This window comes from Leopardus geoffroyi, chromosome A1 (assembly GCF_018350155.1).
Source record: "Leopardus geoffroyi isolate Oge1 chromosome A1, O.geoffroyi_Oge1_pat1.0, whole genome shotgun sequence".
NCBI classification, from domain to species: Eukaryota; Metazoa; Chordata; class Mammalia; order Carnivora; family Felidae; genus Leopardus; species Leopardus geoffroyi.
In genome coordinates this window covers 53,371,446-53,389,057 of record NC_059326.1, presented here as the reverse complement: position 1 = coordinate 53,389,057, position 17,612 = coordinate 53,371,446, and the positions used below count along the sequence as shown (strand labels likewise).

Genomic DNA, 17,612 nt, shown 5'->3' with positions numbered 1-17,612 from the left:
TGTTCTAAAGTTACTGAGTTAACATATTTAAATTTAATTTTTAATTTCCACTGCCACCTCCAGTTACACCTTCTCAAGATTACCGAAAATGGAAGCTTGGGTTCAGTTCCTTCATTTATCTTCCACTGAGTTTCTAAAGCCTTGCTTGAGAAACTTGAGTAAAACAAAACAAACTTCTTTTTGAAAAAATGTACTAGAAGGGTACCTTTTTTAATTTTAATGTGCCATTACTATTTTGAAATTCCTAAATTAAAAGGTAAAAACTAATATGAAAAGTGTGTTAGGATTAATTTACAATCATTGTAACTAGGGGCAATTTGATTCATGCTGTTTAAAGTATTACTTAATAAAAGTCTCTTCCTCTGGGGTATTTTATTACTTTTTTTAATGTTTATTTTGAGAGAGAGTGAGCCTGTGCCCACAGGAGAGGGGCAGAAAGAGGGAGAGAGAATCTCAAGCAGGCTCCATGCCCAGCACAGAGCCTGACATGGGGCTCCATCCCACAAACCGTGAGATCATGACCTGAGCCAAAACCAAGAGTTGGGATGCTCAACTAACTGAGCCACCCAGGTGCCCCTGGGAGATTTTATTTTAGCATTTGACTTTCTGAATTGCTTTGGCTTCTCCAACTTACTTAGTGTATGTACTTCCCTCCCCAGATACTGTTGGAAGAGAATGACCTTAGATGGTCACCCGTGCTAATGCTTTTCATTATTATTACTCTATCCTTAACATAAATTCAAAGATTGTTAAAATTTTACTTTTATGTCTTTACAATTTTTGGTTTAAATGACTTCATAGTGATTTGGACTTTTAATTTGTCAAAGCTCACTGAAACAGTTAATTTTAAATCTTTACAGAAGTGAGAGGTTAGAAATCCAGCTGTTCATGAATGCTGTCTTTGCTCCATTCCACTAGACTTCTGTGCCTCAAGTGTCAAATAAGCATCCACTCCAGGCCTTTTCTCTTGAGTTCCCTTGGTCTAGGCTGTCCTTTTTCCAGATAGCCCAAAGCTGATTTGTACTCCATTTTGATCCCTGTTTAGATTCAGTTTAATGTTACTTCATCAGGGTCCTTCCCTGATGATCTTATCTAACATGTATTCATTCATTCCTCTCCTCTTTCCTGTTTCTTCCTCCTTCCTTTGCTTCATTCTTTTTACTCTGTTTTATCCCCATACTTTACCTCAGAGCACTTGTCTACATGACAGTATGTTGTGTGTATTTATGTGTGTATTGTGTCTCCTCACTATACCCCTAATGTAAATTCTGTGAGAACAGGAACTTAAGTTTTTTCAAAGTTGTATCCTCAAGATCTAGAATAGCGCCTTACGTAGTACATGCTTAAATATTTTCAAAAGATGAGTGTGATATTTGGAAGATAATCAGTAAATCATGTTATTTTCAGTACTTTATGAAGATGAAAAAGAAAGGATCCCTGAGAAAAGTGAGCGGTTGATCTAGTGAGATAGATTTGAATATATTTTCTTTCTCTGTCTCAGTATTTTGTCTTAGATGCTGTGTTAGGCCCAGAGGCTACATATGTGAGTAAGAAGTTTTATTTTTGGATTTTCATATGTTTTTGGTAAAATTCTCTTACATAATAGTGTATATTTTATTTATAATGCCAGGTAACTTAATTTTTCTTATTACTAATATTTACAAGTCCATAATTATAAACAATACTGTATTGTCTTATATTTCATATATCTGCATGAACAAAATTAAACCTAAGGGATTAAACTCTTACAGTTTTGTGAGCGATTTACTATCCATTCCAGTGCTTATCTGCCAGGGGCTGTTCAGCTTATGCTCAAAACCATTCTGATGATGGAAAACTCCCTTTCTTGTAAGCAGTTTATTCTGCCTTTGGGAGGCTTCTGGTTATTAAAAAAAGTTCATCTCTATTTTAAGCCAAAATCTGTTGCTTCCATTTACTGGTTCTAATTATATCCCATGGAGGATGTATTGAATACGTGTAATCTTTTTTGTGATAGCCCTTCAATTATTTGAAAACCCACCAAGTTTTCTCTGACATTTCAATTTTCCAGGCTGAGAATCCCTAGTAAGCTATCTGATAATGATACTCATTTACTATTCTGGTCATTTCCCAGGAATCCGTTTGAGTTTGCTTATGTAGTTATAAAAGGTGGTACCTAGAAATGAAAGCTTTGGCTCTCTTTACTGTATAGGAGAGCTGCACTGTCCTCTTTAGTACTTAGTTTTTATTTTATTGCATCTTTATGATTTAAGTTTTTCCCCAACTACTTCACACTTTATCTCATATGACTTAATAACTAAAATACCTAGTTGTTCCTCTTCCACTCCATCTTTCACAAGTGCTGTTGGCAAATCATGTCTTATGCCTGCTTTATTTTGTAGTTTATGGTTTCTTTGTGTTTTGCCCACCCAGCCCTCTTCAACCCCCAACACACACACACACACATACACACACACACACACGCACAAGGGTAATTGGAGTTGGGGCACTCTGTGGTTAATTTGATGTTTTATTGGCAAATTATGTACTTGCTTGGTTGAGAAGTACTTAATGGAACTTAGGTTCAGGGAATTTGGCCTGTTTTCTAAGATAGGGATGAAGTTGGTCACTAAGTGTTCTTTGTACTGAAACTATTTTCAAAATCTGTTCTTTCTTTCGCTGTCTCTGGTGTGAAAGGAGATTTCAGTCTCGTTTTTCTTTCACTGTTTCTAGAATGCTAGTAACATAGCATTCTACATTCTTTAACATAGGGTAAAGTCTAGCTCTGACAAGATATATTCATTCAGTCTACAAACCCCTCATCAACAGTGGCAACTGGTGCAGTAAAGTACCACATGAACAATCTTGCTTGCCATGGAGACTTTTTTAAATAGCCCCTTACTATTTTAATATGATTTTCTTTGGTTAGGCGATTTGAACGTTTTTACTGCATTAATTTTGCATAGCAGGTTATTGCAAGGTGTTCAGGTAATGTAGCATTGGCACATTTAATTAAGATAGAAAAGAGAACACATATTTTGCCTTTTCTTCTTAATTTATGACATTGTGGCATATTACTTCTGTAGTTCAGATATTTTTTACTGAGCCGTAATTTTCAAGTACATACCTTTTTTATTTTTAAAAATAAATATGAAATCTTATAAGATTTAAGAAAAATTGCCTCTCAAGTATAAATTTACCCATTTTTCTGTTAAATGTGAAATTATAAACCTTGCTTCTACCATATAATTTACAGTCTAACAGATTTTAAAAAGTAATTTGCCCTTTCAGACAATTTCACGCATTTAGAATATTTGTGTATAGTAGTTGATTTGCTGTGGTGGTTGTTATTTTTATTGGTTTTTGATTTGATTCAGTTGCTTCCTGTAGAAGATGTTGAGTAATCATTGTTCAGAAATGATTCCGTCCTGCTGTTTTATAAAATTATAGTCTGTAAACCATAATATTACAGAAATCGCAAGGGTTTTTTTTCTAGATTTTTAGCTGGTAAAATTTTAATTGACTTACAGTGTCCTGTTTAGAAACATAATGCAGCAACAATGAGATAGATTTGGTGTTCAGTTAAGAGAAATATAAAGTCACAGTTAAGTCATTAGAAAAGCCATTACTAAGTTGAAAATTCACCACAACAGTCAGACCAGTGTTGAATTAAATTGTAGCATTTGGACTCAGTGTAGAGAGTCCGAATTGGTTTATTAACAGCAGTGCAATAAAACAGTATAACACAGTGATAGTATTATGTATCACAGTGATTTCCAACAAATTGAAGTTTGTTTAGCTTGATGTCTGGTTAAGTAAGTGTTTAGTCTACTGTGTTTATTCAGGTTACCTAACATGAATAGGTATTGTTTCAGGGTCTCTCATGAAGTATTACCAGATTGCTGGATCTAAGTAAAGCTATAGGTACATCATGAGATTATATTTGTCCCATTTCTTCATGCTTATTTTTATCACAGATGTAAATATTTCTATGCCCATTATGATAAAACATGAAAAAAATTGCCATAAATCATTTTGTCTCTTTAAAGTGTGGGTTTAAGTACGTATATTGAAATAAATTTCAAAGGAAAAGTCTTAAAAAATTTTTTTCATGTACCATTGGAACAGATTTCTTTTTTTATTCTTGTTTAGGTAATAGCCCATTTCAAGTCTTTGTAAATAAATGGAAATAGATCTATGAGGAAAGTTGACTTATGATTACTAACAAATTACCCTGAAACTTAATTTAGTAGCACAGCAGACATTTATCACCTCATGACCTTTATCATTCCTGTGTCAGGAATTTAGAAGCAGGTTAGCTGAGTATTTCTGCCTCGGAATCATGAGATTGCAGTTAAGCTGTCGATCAGTTCTGTAGTCTTCTCAAGGTTCTACTGAGACTGTAGAATCGACTTCCAAGCTCACTCACATGTGGTTATTGGCAAGAGACTCAGTCGTCTGGCTGTTGGCTAGAGCTCTCATTTCATTGCCACATGGTGCTTTCCATAAGGCTACTTGAGTGTCCTTGGAACATGGCAGCTGATTTCTCTAGAAGTGAATCCAGAAAGAGAGCATTCTTCTGCTGTTCTGCTTAGTTAAGCACCTAAATTGAGCCCTCTCTCAAAGGGTGGGGAATCAGGCTGTACCTTCTGAAGAGAAGAGTGAAGAATTTGAAGACATACTTATCACAGCAATGTAGACTAGGAAGTCTTACAGTATATGATAAATGCTATATACTATTTTCTTAATAGAGTAGTTGTCAATTCTGACACTGTATTAGACTTAACCTGCAGCCTTTATGAAACATTGAAGCAAAACATAGATGGTTGTATTAGGCCTGTTGATTGACTTGCATTCAGGTTTTTCCATAGGTGTTTCTATTGTACAACCAAAGCTGTTCACTGTCTTTTTTTAAGATGTACTTTTTGATTCAGTGACATAGGTCATCGCTATACTTTTGTAGAACTGTTACAGAATAGAGCTAAATACAGTATGTACAGTTCATAGCACAAACTAGATTAGTAGATATTAATGCTTGGCTATTGCTAGTATTTTATTGTTATTCACCCTGACTTGTAAAATGGTCATTAATTAAATAGGTAACAATCTTAGCTTAGTTGAAAAAGAGTTATCTGACTTTTTGTTAGGGTGGGCATGGCCCAGGCATCAAAAACTTTCTCCCCTCACTCTGTTCCTCCTTCACTTGTCCCCGCTACCTGCTCCCCCCACTCAAAAAAAAGAAAAAAAAGAAAAAAAAAGAAAAAGAAAAAAACAACCAATAACCATAATTATTTGTTTATACTTTCACATATTTGTTATTCAAACATAAGCCAATCCAAATGTATAATTTCTTCTCTTTTTCCCACACAAATGGTAACATACCTGGTTTTCTCTACCTTTTTAAACTTGCCTCTTAAATTTAACAAATTCATAGGGAACATTTCTGTAGTAGGAAAACTTCTTCATTCTTTTTTGCATTTTTTTGGTGTATCCCATTCCTTGTGTAGATTTACTATACTATAATTGCTTTTTCCAGTCCTCTGTAAATGGACATTTGCATTTTTATTTTCAATCAGTGTGACAGTGAATGACTTGTACATGTGTCATTTTGAGTATGTAAGTATGTCTGTGAGGCAACTTCAGAGAAGTAGAACTGCTGTCCGTTGTACTTGTGATTGTAAGCTGCCATACGTTAGGGGCTACTGCTTTCCTCACAGCAGCCACGGTGTTTGAGAAAACCTGCTTGTATGGCCATAGTCTTATCTCCAGAATATATTTTCATATTTTTTAGATTTTTGCCAATTTTATAACCAAAAAATAGTATTTCAGTATAGCTTAAGTTTGAATTTCTCTTATGGATGAGGGTGTATTTTTACTCATATTCAGACTGACTTTTCTTTTTCTGTTCAGCATCTATTTGTATTCTTTGTCTTTTTCTTTTATGGTTTTGGTCTTACTAATAGAAACTCTGCATATTAGGAGAATTCACCTTTTGCAAAAAAAACAATTTGAGCTTTTTTTATTTGTCTTTTGGCTCTTCATTCTGAAGTTTTGCCTTTTTTTTGTACAATCAAATTACTCTTGTGATAACTTGCCATAACTCAAAAAGTCTTCATTATTCCAGAGTTCTAAAGTAACTGTCTTATTTTTTTCCGGATACTTTAATGCCCTTTATAAAAGCTAAAGTTTCTGTTGTTAATGTACTATGTAGTGGGTTTTCAGGTTTTATTTTAGTGCCCTCTCTGTCTGGATTTTCTTAGCTAATTTAGTTATTGGGATGGAGGGGAAGCCTTTTTGGATTTTTATTGGTGCCACACTAATACTACGTTTTTGATGTTTTGATACTGTTTTTACTTTGTTAAAACTTCTCTTTTAAATAATAGTAAAGCCTGCTGAGTTTTTAATACATATGTTAGTATATATGTGGAAGGATACTGAGTAATGGCCGCATATATCATGTAAAATACAATACTATAAGAGAGAACTTCGATTTCTTCATTGCTTTATGGGCTAGGTGCTTTTTACATATATTAACTCACTTAACTACCATACTGACTGAGTCAGTTTTATAACTGGAGTTTTTAGAATGTGTAATTGCTTATGGCTAAATTTCCTTCAACATTGTTTTTTTCTTCAGCTGTGATGCAGATCCATCAGCCCTAGCAAAATATGTTCTCGCTTTGGTAAAGAAAGATAAAAGTGAAAAAGAGTTAAAGGCATTATGTATTGATCAACTGGATGTATTTCTTCAAAAAGGTAAAAAAAAATCTTTGGTTTAAAAATACTAGTTTATTTCAATAAATCATTTAAAGGAAGATTTTCCACAATATGAAAGAAACTCCGAGAACAGGCTCTAATTGTCATAAACAGTATTATTACTGATGTTAGCCATATATGGAAGCTTTTTTTCCCTTAACATCTTTATTCTCTTTTTTTAAAGCATGCTGATACTTTTCCTTAAAAGATTAAATGACTGAATGCTTGTTTATTTAAAAATAGTATTGCTTAAGAAACTGCTTTGAATGTTGTCTAGATAGTGATTCTAACTTTTTTCATTTTGCCACCATCTAGATAATGATGATATTTATGTTTGGCACACAGGGCACGGGGTACATGGAGACAAGTCATGGCTGGAAGCAACTGGCCTAGAAGCCCTGGCCATCCTAGTCCCTCTACCCTGAAATTGAATGGATTAGTATTACCATAGGATTTGTGCCATGGCACACTGGTTGGAAAGCTCTTGGTGTTATAGTGTTCTAGATTTATAAAAGTCAGTGTATATTTCATCATATTGAACTCTGATGTGTAGAGGGGAAGAATTGATGTCTTAGCAAATCTCTTTAATCTGTGGTTTTTTTGGTTTTATTTGTAGAGACACAGATATTTGTGGAAAAACTTTTTGATGCTGTGAATACAAAGAGTTATCTACCTCCTCCAGAGCAGCCATCGTCAGGAAGCTTAAAGGTAGAATTTTTTCAGCACCAAGAAAAAGATATAAAAAAAGAAGAGGTAAGGATTTGTGTTAAACCTTGGATGTTCTTTAAAAGCATGTAAGGAGGGGCGCCTGGGTGGCTCAGTCGGTTAAGCGTCCAACTTCAGCTCAGGTCACGATCTCACGGTCCATGAGTTCGAGCCCCGTGTCGGGCTCTGGGCTGATGGCTCAGAGCCTGGAGCCTGCTTCCGATTCTGTGTCTCCCTCTCTCTCTGCCCCTCCCCCGTTCATGCTCTGTCTCTCTCTGTCTCAAAAATAAATAAACGTTAAAAAAAAATTTTTTTTTAAAGCATATAAGGAATTAGGGGTGCCTGGGTGGCTTAGTTGGTTAAATGTCCGACTTCGAATCAGGTCATGACCTTACAGTTCATGAACAAGTTTGAACCTTTCATCGGGTTCTGTGCTGACTGCTCAGAGCCTGGAGCCAACTTTAGATTCTTTCTCTCCCTGTCTCTCTCTCTGCTCCTCCCCCCACTCATGGTCTGTCTGTCTGTCTGTCTCTCTCTCAAAAATAAACATTAAAAAAATTTTTTTAAACATACATGGAATAATTAAACTGAATTTTACTTTTTGTATTTGTATTGAGATTTCTCAAGAACATCACTTGGAGCAGTCATAGGATTTAGCCTGTTGTCATACTCACAGCTGTAATTTCTTACAGCAGAATCAGCATAGGGAAAAGGAAAAAGTGGGTGTTGCACAGTCTGGGGGAAAATAGGCACAAGCTTCCATAGGCTTCTCCCAGGGGAATCACAGAAGATCTTAACAAGTAGTTCAACACATGTGAACCAGGGAAGCTCTTAGCGACTCAGTGCCCAGGGTTTCAATTTAGGGCTGGTCACACATGAACCTTCGGCCTAATATGTACCAACATTTCAAACTCCCAGAGGAGAGCATGTGTTCAGCCTAAAACCATATTGTTTACACAAACAATTCAGGCATATAGTGAGCTATTATTGTCAGGGAATGATGGGAACCCTTCAGAAATCAAAGTTCACAGATGCAAGCCAAGAGCTTACCTTACAAGAAGCAGGCCTTTCTGAGGCTAACAGTCTCAGGTTTACTTTTAACTCTTTTATGCATAGTATCTTACACTATGGACTCGCATTAAAAAAGGCTTTTAAGCAGTGTTTCTCGAAGTTTGGCCTAGTGATAGGATTTCCATTTTTCATCCAACATAGAACACTTTCGACAGTGAGAGGCTCTTCCCAGAGGGATATTGGAACAACTGGCATAAATGGACACAGTTATATTATCCTGTAGACTGCCTGCATCAGAATATCTTAGACTTCTTGTTAAAAATGGAAAACCTTGAGCCCTGTCATATTTACAGAAGCCACATGTTCAATATTTCCTCTATTTGTTTATCCTCTAAATCCTGTTTTTCTTGGTAACACCTGTTAACGTCCTATGTAACCTGTGTTCTAGACAGTACAGCATGGAAAATTCTGGCCTCAGAAAAGTAGCATTGGTAAAGGGAATATTTTCCAGGGGTGCTTTCTATTAATAATGTAATATGAATGGAGGCCCCTTGTAGAAAGGAGGAATGTATAGCTGCTGTACTGCTATGAGAAACTTGAAGAACTGTTTCACCTTGTTTATTGTTTTTTCATATGTCTCTCTTTCTGACTTGTTAGTTTTTTGTTTATTTTTGAAAAAAAATTTTTTTAATTGTTTTAAATGTTTATTTACTTTTGAGAGAGAGAGAGAGCGCGCGCACACGCACACACAAGTGGGGGAGGGACAGAAAGAGATAAGGAGACACGGAATCCGAAGTAGGCTCCAGGCTCTGAGCTGTCAGCACAGAGCCCAATGCGGGGTTCAAACTCAGGAACTGTGAGATCATGATCTGAGCAGAAGTCGGACGCTTAACTAAATGAGTCACCTAGCTGCCCTTTGACTTGGTTAGTTCTAATGCATTCTCCTATATTTATTAATGTGTTTGGTTCCAGACCAAATTCATGAAACCAAACATGAATGTATGTTGGAATTTTGAAAGAAGGAATCAAAGTGGCTTTAGACTAATAATGTTAAAATGAGAACACTTGTCTAAATGTTTTTTCACAGCTGTTACTATCTAAGATAAACATTTTTGAGTCTTGTTTGAATTTACTTTAACTTTCAACAAGCCTTTTTTCTGTTGTTAAATGAAATGATTGTACTTCGAAATGTATATTTTTAATGCTTTTAGAAGAAAACACTTTTCTGTTTTAATATCAGTTAAGTCACTGAAATAGTAATATGGCAAGGAGTAACTTGCTAAACTTAGCAAATTTTTCTTTGTATATCAGATCACAAAGGAGGAAGAGCGAGAGAAGAAGTTTTCCAGAAGGCTAAATCATAGTCCTCCCCAGTCAAGTTCCCGATACAGAGAAAATAGGTGATCGATTTATTGAACCATGTTCACTGTTCAGACATTGGATATCTTTTATATGAATGCTTAGACTGATTATCTTTTGTTTAGGAGCAAGTAGTGTGTACTCTTCTATTGGTCTAGGACAGTGCAACTCAGTCCTTTCTTACCAAGAGTATTTGTGTCAGATTTGTAGGTTCTGGAAGTGATGTTTAGAAAAGTGCTTGGCATGCATTAATTATTGCTATTGTTTTTATTTCCATCTTCAAATTCCAGTGAAATCTTAGTGTGAGAACGTTTTTTGCATGAATTTTTCCCTTTAGTGTGAATAAATTATTTTTCCCCACTAAGGCTTCAAAAGCATTTACAGGCCAATTATATGTGATACATGCCTGTAAGTATGAGTTATATGTACAAGATTGTATGTTCTATATGACAGGATGTACAGATGCTAAATGTAAAAATGTCTTTGTATATAAGACAAAGGCCTGAGTTATTTGGGAGGTTTTTTTTTCCTTTAAAGGGTTTTAGAGTTTTTGAGCAGATCATGTTCAGTTTTTTCAGTTTGAGTTTCCTATATTTGCGGTGGGTTAAAGAATCATAACATTATAAGAATTAAATAATACTTTTGCATTTAATGATTCTTTTCCTGTATCTACTTAAAAATTATTTTCCTAAAAGTGATCATTTATTTCTTTAGAAGTCGTGATGAGAGGAAAAAAGATGATCGTTCTCGCAAAAGAGATTATGATCGAAACCCTCCTCGAAGAGATTCATACAGAGATCGGTACAATAGAAGACGAGGCCGAAGTCGCAGTTACAGCAGGAGTCGGAGTCGAAGTTGGAGTAAAGAGAGACTTCGTGACAGGGATAGGGATAGAAGTAGGACTAGAAGCAGAAGCAGAACACGAAGCCGGGGTAAATAATTCATATATATGTATATTCTGATTAGCATTCTTCTATTGTGAAAAAACTGTATTTGAGGGTTTTAAAAACAGTTTTAATTTTTGTTAGTGTTGCCTTCATTTTTTCCATTTTGATGTATTTTGTGGTCCAAGTGAATGCTTTTTTAAAAATTTCTTCTAAAATTTTTATTTCATGCACATTTTAACCACAGTGAATCACCACTGCATGCCTTTCAGAATGACTGCAAGTGAAAAGGCTGACTCTATCTAGTATTAGCAAGGATGGAGATAAACTGAACTCTTTGGAACATACTTTCATAGTATCTTAAAAATTAAATCTATACATACTGAATGACTCAGCTATCCTAACGCCTGAGTATTTATGTAAGAGAAACAGAAGTGTATTTCTATGGAGGCTGTACATGAGTGATCATGGTACGTTCGTTTGCAGTAGCCAAACACTAGAAACAACTCGGATGTCATGTGAATGGATAAACTGATGCATCCGTACAGTGGATGAAAAGAACAGAACTTTGGATAATGTGTGTGACACAAGGATGGATCTCAAAATAATACTGCTGAGTGAAAGAAGCTAGACGAGAAAGAATATATATAAAATTTTAGAAAATGCAAATTAATCTATGGTGATAGGAAACAAATCCGTGGTCACCTGGCATGGAGTAAAGGACAGATGACTTATTAAGGAGCAAAGGGTACTTTTGGGGGGTGATGATTATGTATTAGTGTGTATGTTATTCTGGTTACGGTGTTTGGTTTCACATGTGTGTACATAGATAAAATTCATTAAATTGTATAAATGTATTCAGTTTATACCTTAAAATTAAGAAAACAATTAAATTTCTCATTCAGATGTGTGTATTTGCAAGAGCATGTCATTTCCAACATGTATAATTTTTCTTCCAGTGTGTGTTATTGAAAGGAAGAAACCATAGGAGAAAAAAACAACTAAAACACCTTCAAATAAAACACCTTTACTCAAGCTTAGATTTTTTGCTACTCTTTCAGCCTATATTGTACAGTCACCTTTAGTTATTGGGAAACAATATTTATTTCTATTATACCAAGTCTGCGTATAAGCTTTATACTTCTCTGTTACTTTTTTCTTAGTGTTTTCCTCCTCTCTGATCTAGGTGTACTAGGCCTTTCCACATATCGCTTTATGTAACTAGTCTCCTTAATCCTTTTCTCTTTCCTTGGGACCATAGACAGCCTAGCTAATGTTTTTGTTCATGTTTAACATGAACTTTTTTTCCTTCCTCTTCGCTCATCCATTTCTATCTTCAATAAATAGCTTTCACCATTAATATTATTAATAATGTATGGTATTTATTAAAAAGGCATGCTAGGAACTTTAGGTAGATGACAAATGTTCATCACAGAAAAAATAACCATATTTTAGTTGTATGTTTTGTGGGCTGAAGTTATGCATACTAAGATTGTAGTGAAGAAAATAAATCTCTTTTTTTCTGTAAACAGAAAAAATGTTCATTAAGTATAGCAACATGATATGTAATTTTATAGTATAGGTCATATTGAAAAGAAACCACTGGTCTTGGAACATTGTATATTCATTTAGTAGTTTTCAAAAGAAAAGGAGGACTGTGTAAAATATGAACATTTTTTTTCTGTTCAGCAAAATTACCACTGTTTTGTAGATCTGGGACTTCTTTTTAATAGAGTATAATTTTATAAGTCCTTTATATTTTGTTGCAGAAAGGGATCTAGTAAAACCTAAGTACGACCTGGATAGAACAGATCCACTAGAAAACAATTATACTCCAGTCTCTTCGGTACCCAATATATCATCTGGTCACTACCCTGTACCTACTTTGAGCAGCACTATTACAGTAATTGCTCCTACTCATCATGGTAATAACACTACCGAAAGTTGGTCTGAATTTCATGAAGACCAAGTGGACCATAACTCATATGTAAGACCACCCATGCCAAAGAAACGGTGTAGAGACTATGATGGTAAGTCTTTCTAATGTTTCATGATGTACTGAGTCAGTATTTCCAGTTGACAGCATTCCATGAGTCTAGATTTTGTAGTTACTCAAAGATAATTAATGTATTGGAAATGGTGGTAAATTAGTCTTAGGCACTTCTTGAATTGCTCATATTATTTAAACCTTCATTAGTCACCACTGACTGTTGTATACCAATTTAAAGATATTGCTTATTTACACATAAATCTTAATATATTTTTGAAGTTTACCAAACAAAAATATATACTGAGTTATTTGAGAATCTGCTACTGAAACATTCTTGACAAAACTTACTTCTTTAGAAGTAAATAGTTATTGGCATGTAAGCAGAACCTAGACATGTGACTCTCACCTGTATAAGAATTTTATTAATGAAGACTCTTAAAGTTTTACTGTAAAAGTTTTATAATTTTTATTAAGGCTGTAGTTGCAATAGTCTTGAAGTTTTTGGTGAGATTTAAATGAAATATTTCTAGTGACAAAAAGTATATATACTATATAATATGTATATTATGTTATAAAAGTTATATATTATGTCTTGCTAGCTAAGTAGACTTATTTTAATTTGGTGATGTATTTTTTAATGTGTGTGTTAGCTATATTATCTACTTCAAAATTATATTACTGGAAATTAGCTCTTATATAGTTAAACTGGCCCAATATTAAATTTTTTTTATTTTTAAAGGTCTTGCCTTTGATAACTTATAGAAAATTTATATATCCAGCACTTAACCATATTTTTAATTATTCTTCCTTACAGAAAAAGGTTTCTGTATGAGAGGAGACATGTGCCCTTTTGACCACGGAAGTGACCCCGTAGTTGTAGAAGATGTGAATCTTCCTGGCATGCTGCCTTTCCCAGCACAGCCTCCAGTTGTTGAAGGACCGCCTCCTCCTGGACTTCCCCCACCTCCACCAATTCTTACACCCCCACCTGTGAATCTGAGACCCCCAGTGCCACCACCAGGCCCATTACCACCCAGCCTTCCACCTGTCACAGGTAAGTAACTACATTTGCTTGCTGGTGCCTAATATCTGTCTCTTCATAGTCTTTACAAAGTTAATGGTTTGATGCTTGCTTTTGTTAAAAAATATCTAAAGTAATCCTATAGTTGCCTGCTAAAAACTAAGAGCAACGTACTCTTACTTAGAATATACTCTGACTTCGCAGGCTTTGCCAGACCTATGGTTTATTGTGGTTTGGAGTGGCCCTGACTTAATGCACGTCCCTGATGAATCCCAGCTGCCAGTAGTCCTTTATAGCTTATAAGACAAACCTGTTTTTGGTATACATTAACAGGATATCTTACCTTAGAAAACTAATACAGTTGTAAGAACTTGGGAGTTTGTAGATATTATAATTGTGCTGATAAATGAGAATATCATGTTTGGATATATAGTAACTTATTTTATTTGTTTGCTTTCAGATGATATTTCTTATTCTTTGGTTTTGACAGGACCACCACCTCCACTTCCTCCTTTGCAGCCATCTGGCATGGATGCTCCCCCAAACTCTGCAACCAGTTCTGTTCCTACCGTAGTAACGACTGGCATCCATCACCAGCCTCCTCCTGCTCCACCCTCTCTTTTTACTGCAGGTGCAGTTTTGCCCCTCTTTGTATTCATAATGTAATGAAGTTTTAGAGCAGAGTTTTAGGTAGGAATATAAAAACGTCTAGAGACTGACTAGCTCTATTAGGTTTATTTTTCTCACTAAAATCCTATAGAATAAGATGTAGATATAGCGAATGGATGTTAAATGCAAGTCCTCATTTATGATTTGTTTTAAAAACTAAGTTATATTTTGTTTAATAACATTTTCATTTTTATAAAACTAAATTTTCTTTTTGATACATACAGCATGTTAGCTGTATATTAGAATATGTTGTGTAATGTACTTTTTTTTTATTATCAATGTAAAAATATTACCAAGTGGCGTTTTATAATTGTTTTTTAATTACAGTTTTTGTATTACCAGATACATATGACACAGACGGCTACAATCCTGAAGCCCCCAGCATAACAAACACTTCCAGACCTATGTATAGACACAGAGTGCACGCACAGAGGCCTAACTTGATAGGACTGACATCAGGGGATATGGATTTGCCACCCAGAGGTACCCCGGTTAATCTTCTCTTCTTATCATTTTCATATCATGAATGGCAAGACATTTGTAAAGAATGTGGTCTTGCATTTATTGGGGTTGAGAAAGGGATGGTGATTAAGTTTATTCCTCTGATGCTTTGGTTTCTCTTAAGAGAAAAGGTAGTGTGTGATTCTCTATTTCTGTTACTGGTGCCACTTTATTCTGCCACCTAAGGGGAAAGGAATTTCCCAAAAGTACATATTTTCCAAGGTAGCTTTTTGGGGTATTTTCTATCATTTGCAGTCTTAATTGGTTCATTTAAACTCTTGAAAATAATGCTTAATTCCTGAAAATAGATATTTTTTTCATAGATTGGATAATGAAATCAGCTTTACAAACTTGTGGTTGATACGCATTTTACATGTATTGAATTTGTTACGTTAAGCAAAAGGAATTATTTTTTAGGAAGTGACTCATTAGCTTCGAAAATTCTCTTAGAGGAGACAGACTATATGATAAGATTTCTAAATGAGAGAAGACGATAAGAGTTTTGATGATAAAGTCAGAAGCTGGGGGGACCTATGTATAGACTGCTGGGAGCAAAACTGCTGTCCTGGGGGTGCAAACTGATAGGAAGGTTCAGAGGAGGGAGAGCACTGGTATTTGTTTGAAAGAGGGAGCGTTTGCTACAGATAGTATTTGACATCAGGGGATGAGGGATTGTTAGACATAATGGAAAATATTATGTAGGCCAATACTTATAGATCTTTTTCCTTAATTCAACTAATTTTTAAATCCCATTTTCTTTCTAGTCTTGCCTTGCTGTCTTTTTTTTCTAGTCAAAAAAAAAAAAGTCATGCCTCATTAATCACAAATAAAATAACCCAACTTGTTAATTAACAGTCAATACCTAATGTGGTTTAGTAAGCTTGTGATTACTATACTTTGCATTTTTTGATTTGTTTGTTGAAACTATCGGATTCTGAGCATCTAACTTCAGTGTTCAAAGCACTTTTTATAATAGAGATATGAGGAACATTATAATTTATATCCAGTTTAATTTATATCGTCTGACATCAGAGGAAAGCATTTCATGTGGATGCCACCTTTCCCTTCATACCTTTTAAATTCTTATTGAGGAATTCTAATAGCTATCATTAACAACAACTAGAGAAGAAAGGATTTTTTAACAGTTTTATGTAAGGGACATAAGATTTCTCATAAATGAAAGTTATAAGCCACTTAAGATTGTGGCTCTTTATCCCTCAAATGTCTTACTTGACTAGTTCAGAGAAAACCCTTTTTTTATTTGGTCACCACTTAGCACGTATTTTCTTTTCATCATGCCAGTCAACACTTCTTGCTCTTACTGGAACCTCCCACGTGAAGTCATCTCTTACCTTGCTGCTTTGGAATGGCATAAATATATGCTACTACAGATCAGTCTTTACTAGACCCATTCCAATGCCAGGCAAACTTTTTTGTTGGTTATTAAGGAAAGGAAAAAGGACCACACTCCCTGCAAACAGTCTTGCAGCAATGTAGAAGTTGCACTGAGGGTAGTTTCAGCTCCACATGCTTGTAGTTACAAGTTACAGGAAGTGGCCCTGTTGAGAGAGAAATGTCTAGTATATATGGTTAGAAATTTAAATGCCTTTTCCTATAGAATCATTGTACATAGTGATTATTTTAGTACTGTTCTTCAGATACACCCCGTACTATTTTTTTAAATTTTTTTTTTTTTTCAACGTTTATTTATTTTTGGGACAAAGAGAGACAGAGCATGAACAGGGGAGGGGCAGAGAGAGAGGGAGACACAGAATCGGAAACAGGCTCCAGGCTCTGAGCCATCAGCCCAGAGCCCGACGCGGGGCTCGAACCCACAGACCGCGAGATCGTGACCTGGCTGAAGTCGGACGCTTAACCGACTGCGCCACCCAGGCGCCCCACCCCGTACTATTTTTGTGACCTGGTTTAAGAATATATTTTCCAGTAATAACATTGTTTCTCGGTACCACAGAACTGACTTAGCAGCCCATTTAAATTGAGTAGTACTTATACTTCTATTTTCTCAACTCTTGTCATTCTTTCTCCCCCTAAGAAGTTTTCATCTTTTGCCTATTTGGTTTGAAATTTATTGTCCTGGATGCATAATTAAAAGTTTTTAATATTGTTTATTATATAATACTGAATGTACATTTCTTATAGTCTGTAGATGGCCTTAATTTGAATTTGTCACAGACTATTATGTGATAATTATATCATTATGTTTCATACTTGAAACTTATGAGGAATTCTCATTATTAAACAAATGAAAAAATATAGGCGCATTGATGCCTTAGAACTCCTAGTATAAAAGTGACCGAGGGGCTCTGAGAATTGTTCTTTTCAGATTTCTAAGGAGGTAGAGAATTTGATGGATGTTCCCTTCACTGGATATATATAGAAATAAGGACTGAGTGGTTTTTCATTTGCCGTCAGCAAAAAAAACAATTCATTAAAAGGATATTGGGGGAAAAACTCAGTACATATAACTAATAGACACATTTGCTAATTATATACCAAGAAGAATTTGCTTTTGTTTTTTTAACAGTCTTAAATAAATAACAATGAAAGAGAATCTGATAGAGAACATAGATGAGTTGGAACAAACACGTTACAATGACTGGGGGGAAAACTTACTACTGTCTCTCTTAGTGAACCTTCAAGTAAAGAACATAATAAAGTAAAAAAGGATATTTGATAGCTCAAAGACTTCAAAAAACCTACTGAGCCAGGCTTGGGA

The 17,612-nt window shown here is 35.0% G+C and overlaps 1 protein-coding gene across 26 annotated transcripts in view; it reads left to right on the top strand.

Moving 5' to 3' along the window:
- RBM26 (RNA binding motif protein 26) overlaps window positions 1-17,612 on the top strand; it is an 83,946-nt gene that overhangs the window by 24,078 nt on the left and 42,256 nt on the right. For 10 of the 26 annotated variants that reach the window (XM_045480252.1, XM_045480242.1, XM_045480180.1 and 7 more), the window contains 8 exons: window positions 6,617-6,735; window positions 7,352-7,488; window positions 9,763-9,851; window positions 10,525-10,742; window positions 12,464-12,724; window positions 13,499-13,738; window positions 14,166-14,336; window positions 14,702-14,857. In XM_045480252.1, the coding sequence (XP_045336208.1) occupies window positions 6,617-6,735; window positions 7,352-7,488; window positions 9,763-9,851; window positions 10,525-10,742; window positions 12,464-12,724; window positions 13,499-13,738; window positions 14,166-14,336; window positions 14,702-14,857 (1,391 nt within the window). The remainder of the gene's footprint in view (window positions 1-6,616; window positions 6,736-7,351; window positions 7,489-9,762; window positions 9,852-10,524; window positions 10,743-12,463; window positions 12,725-13,498; window positions 13,739-14,165; window positions 14,337-14,701; window positions 14,858-17,612) is intronic. The other 16 variants (XM_045480310.1, XM_045480258.1, XM_045480317.1 and 13 more) reach the window with 3 other exon arrangements.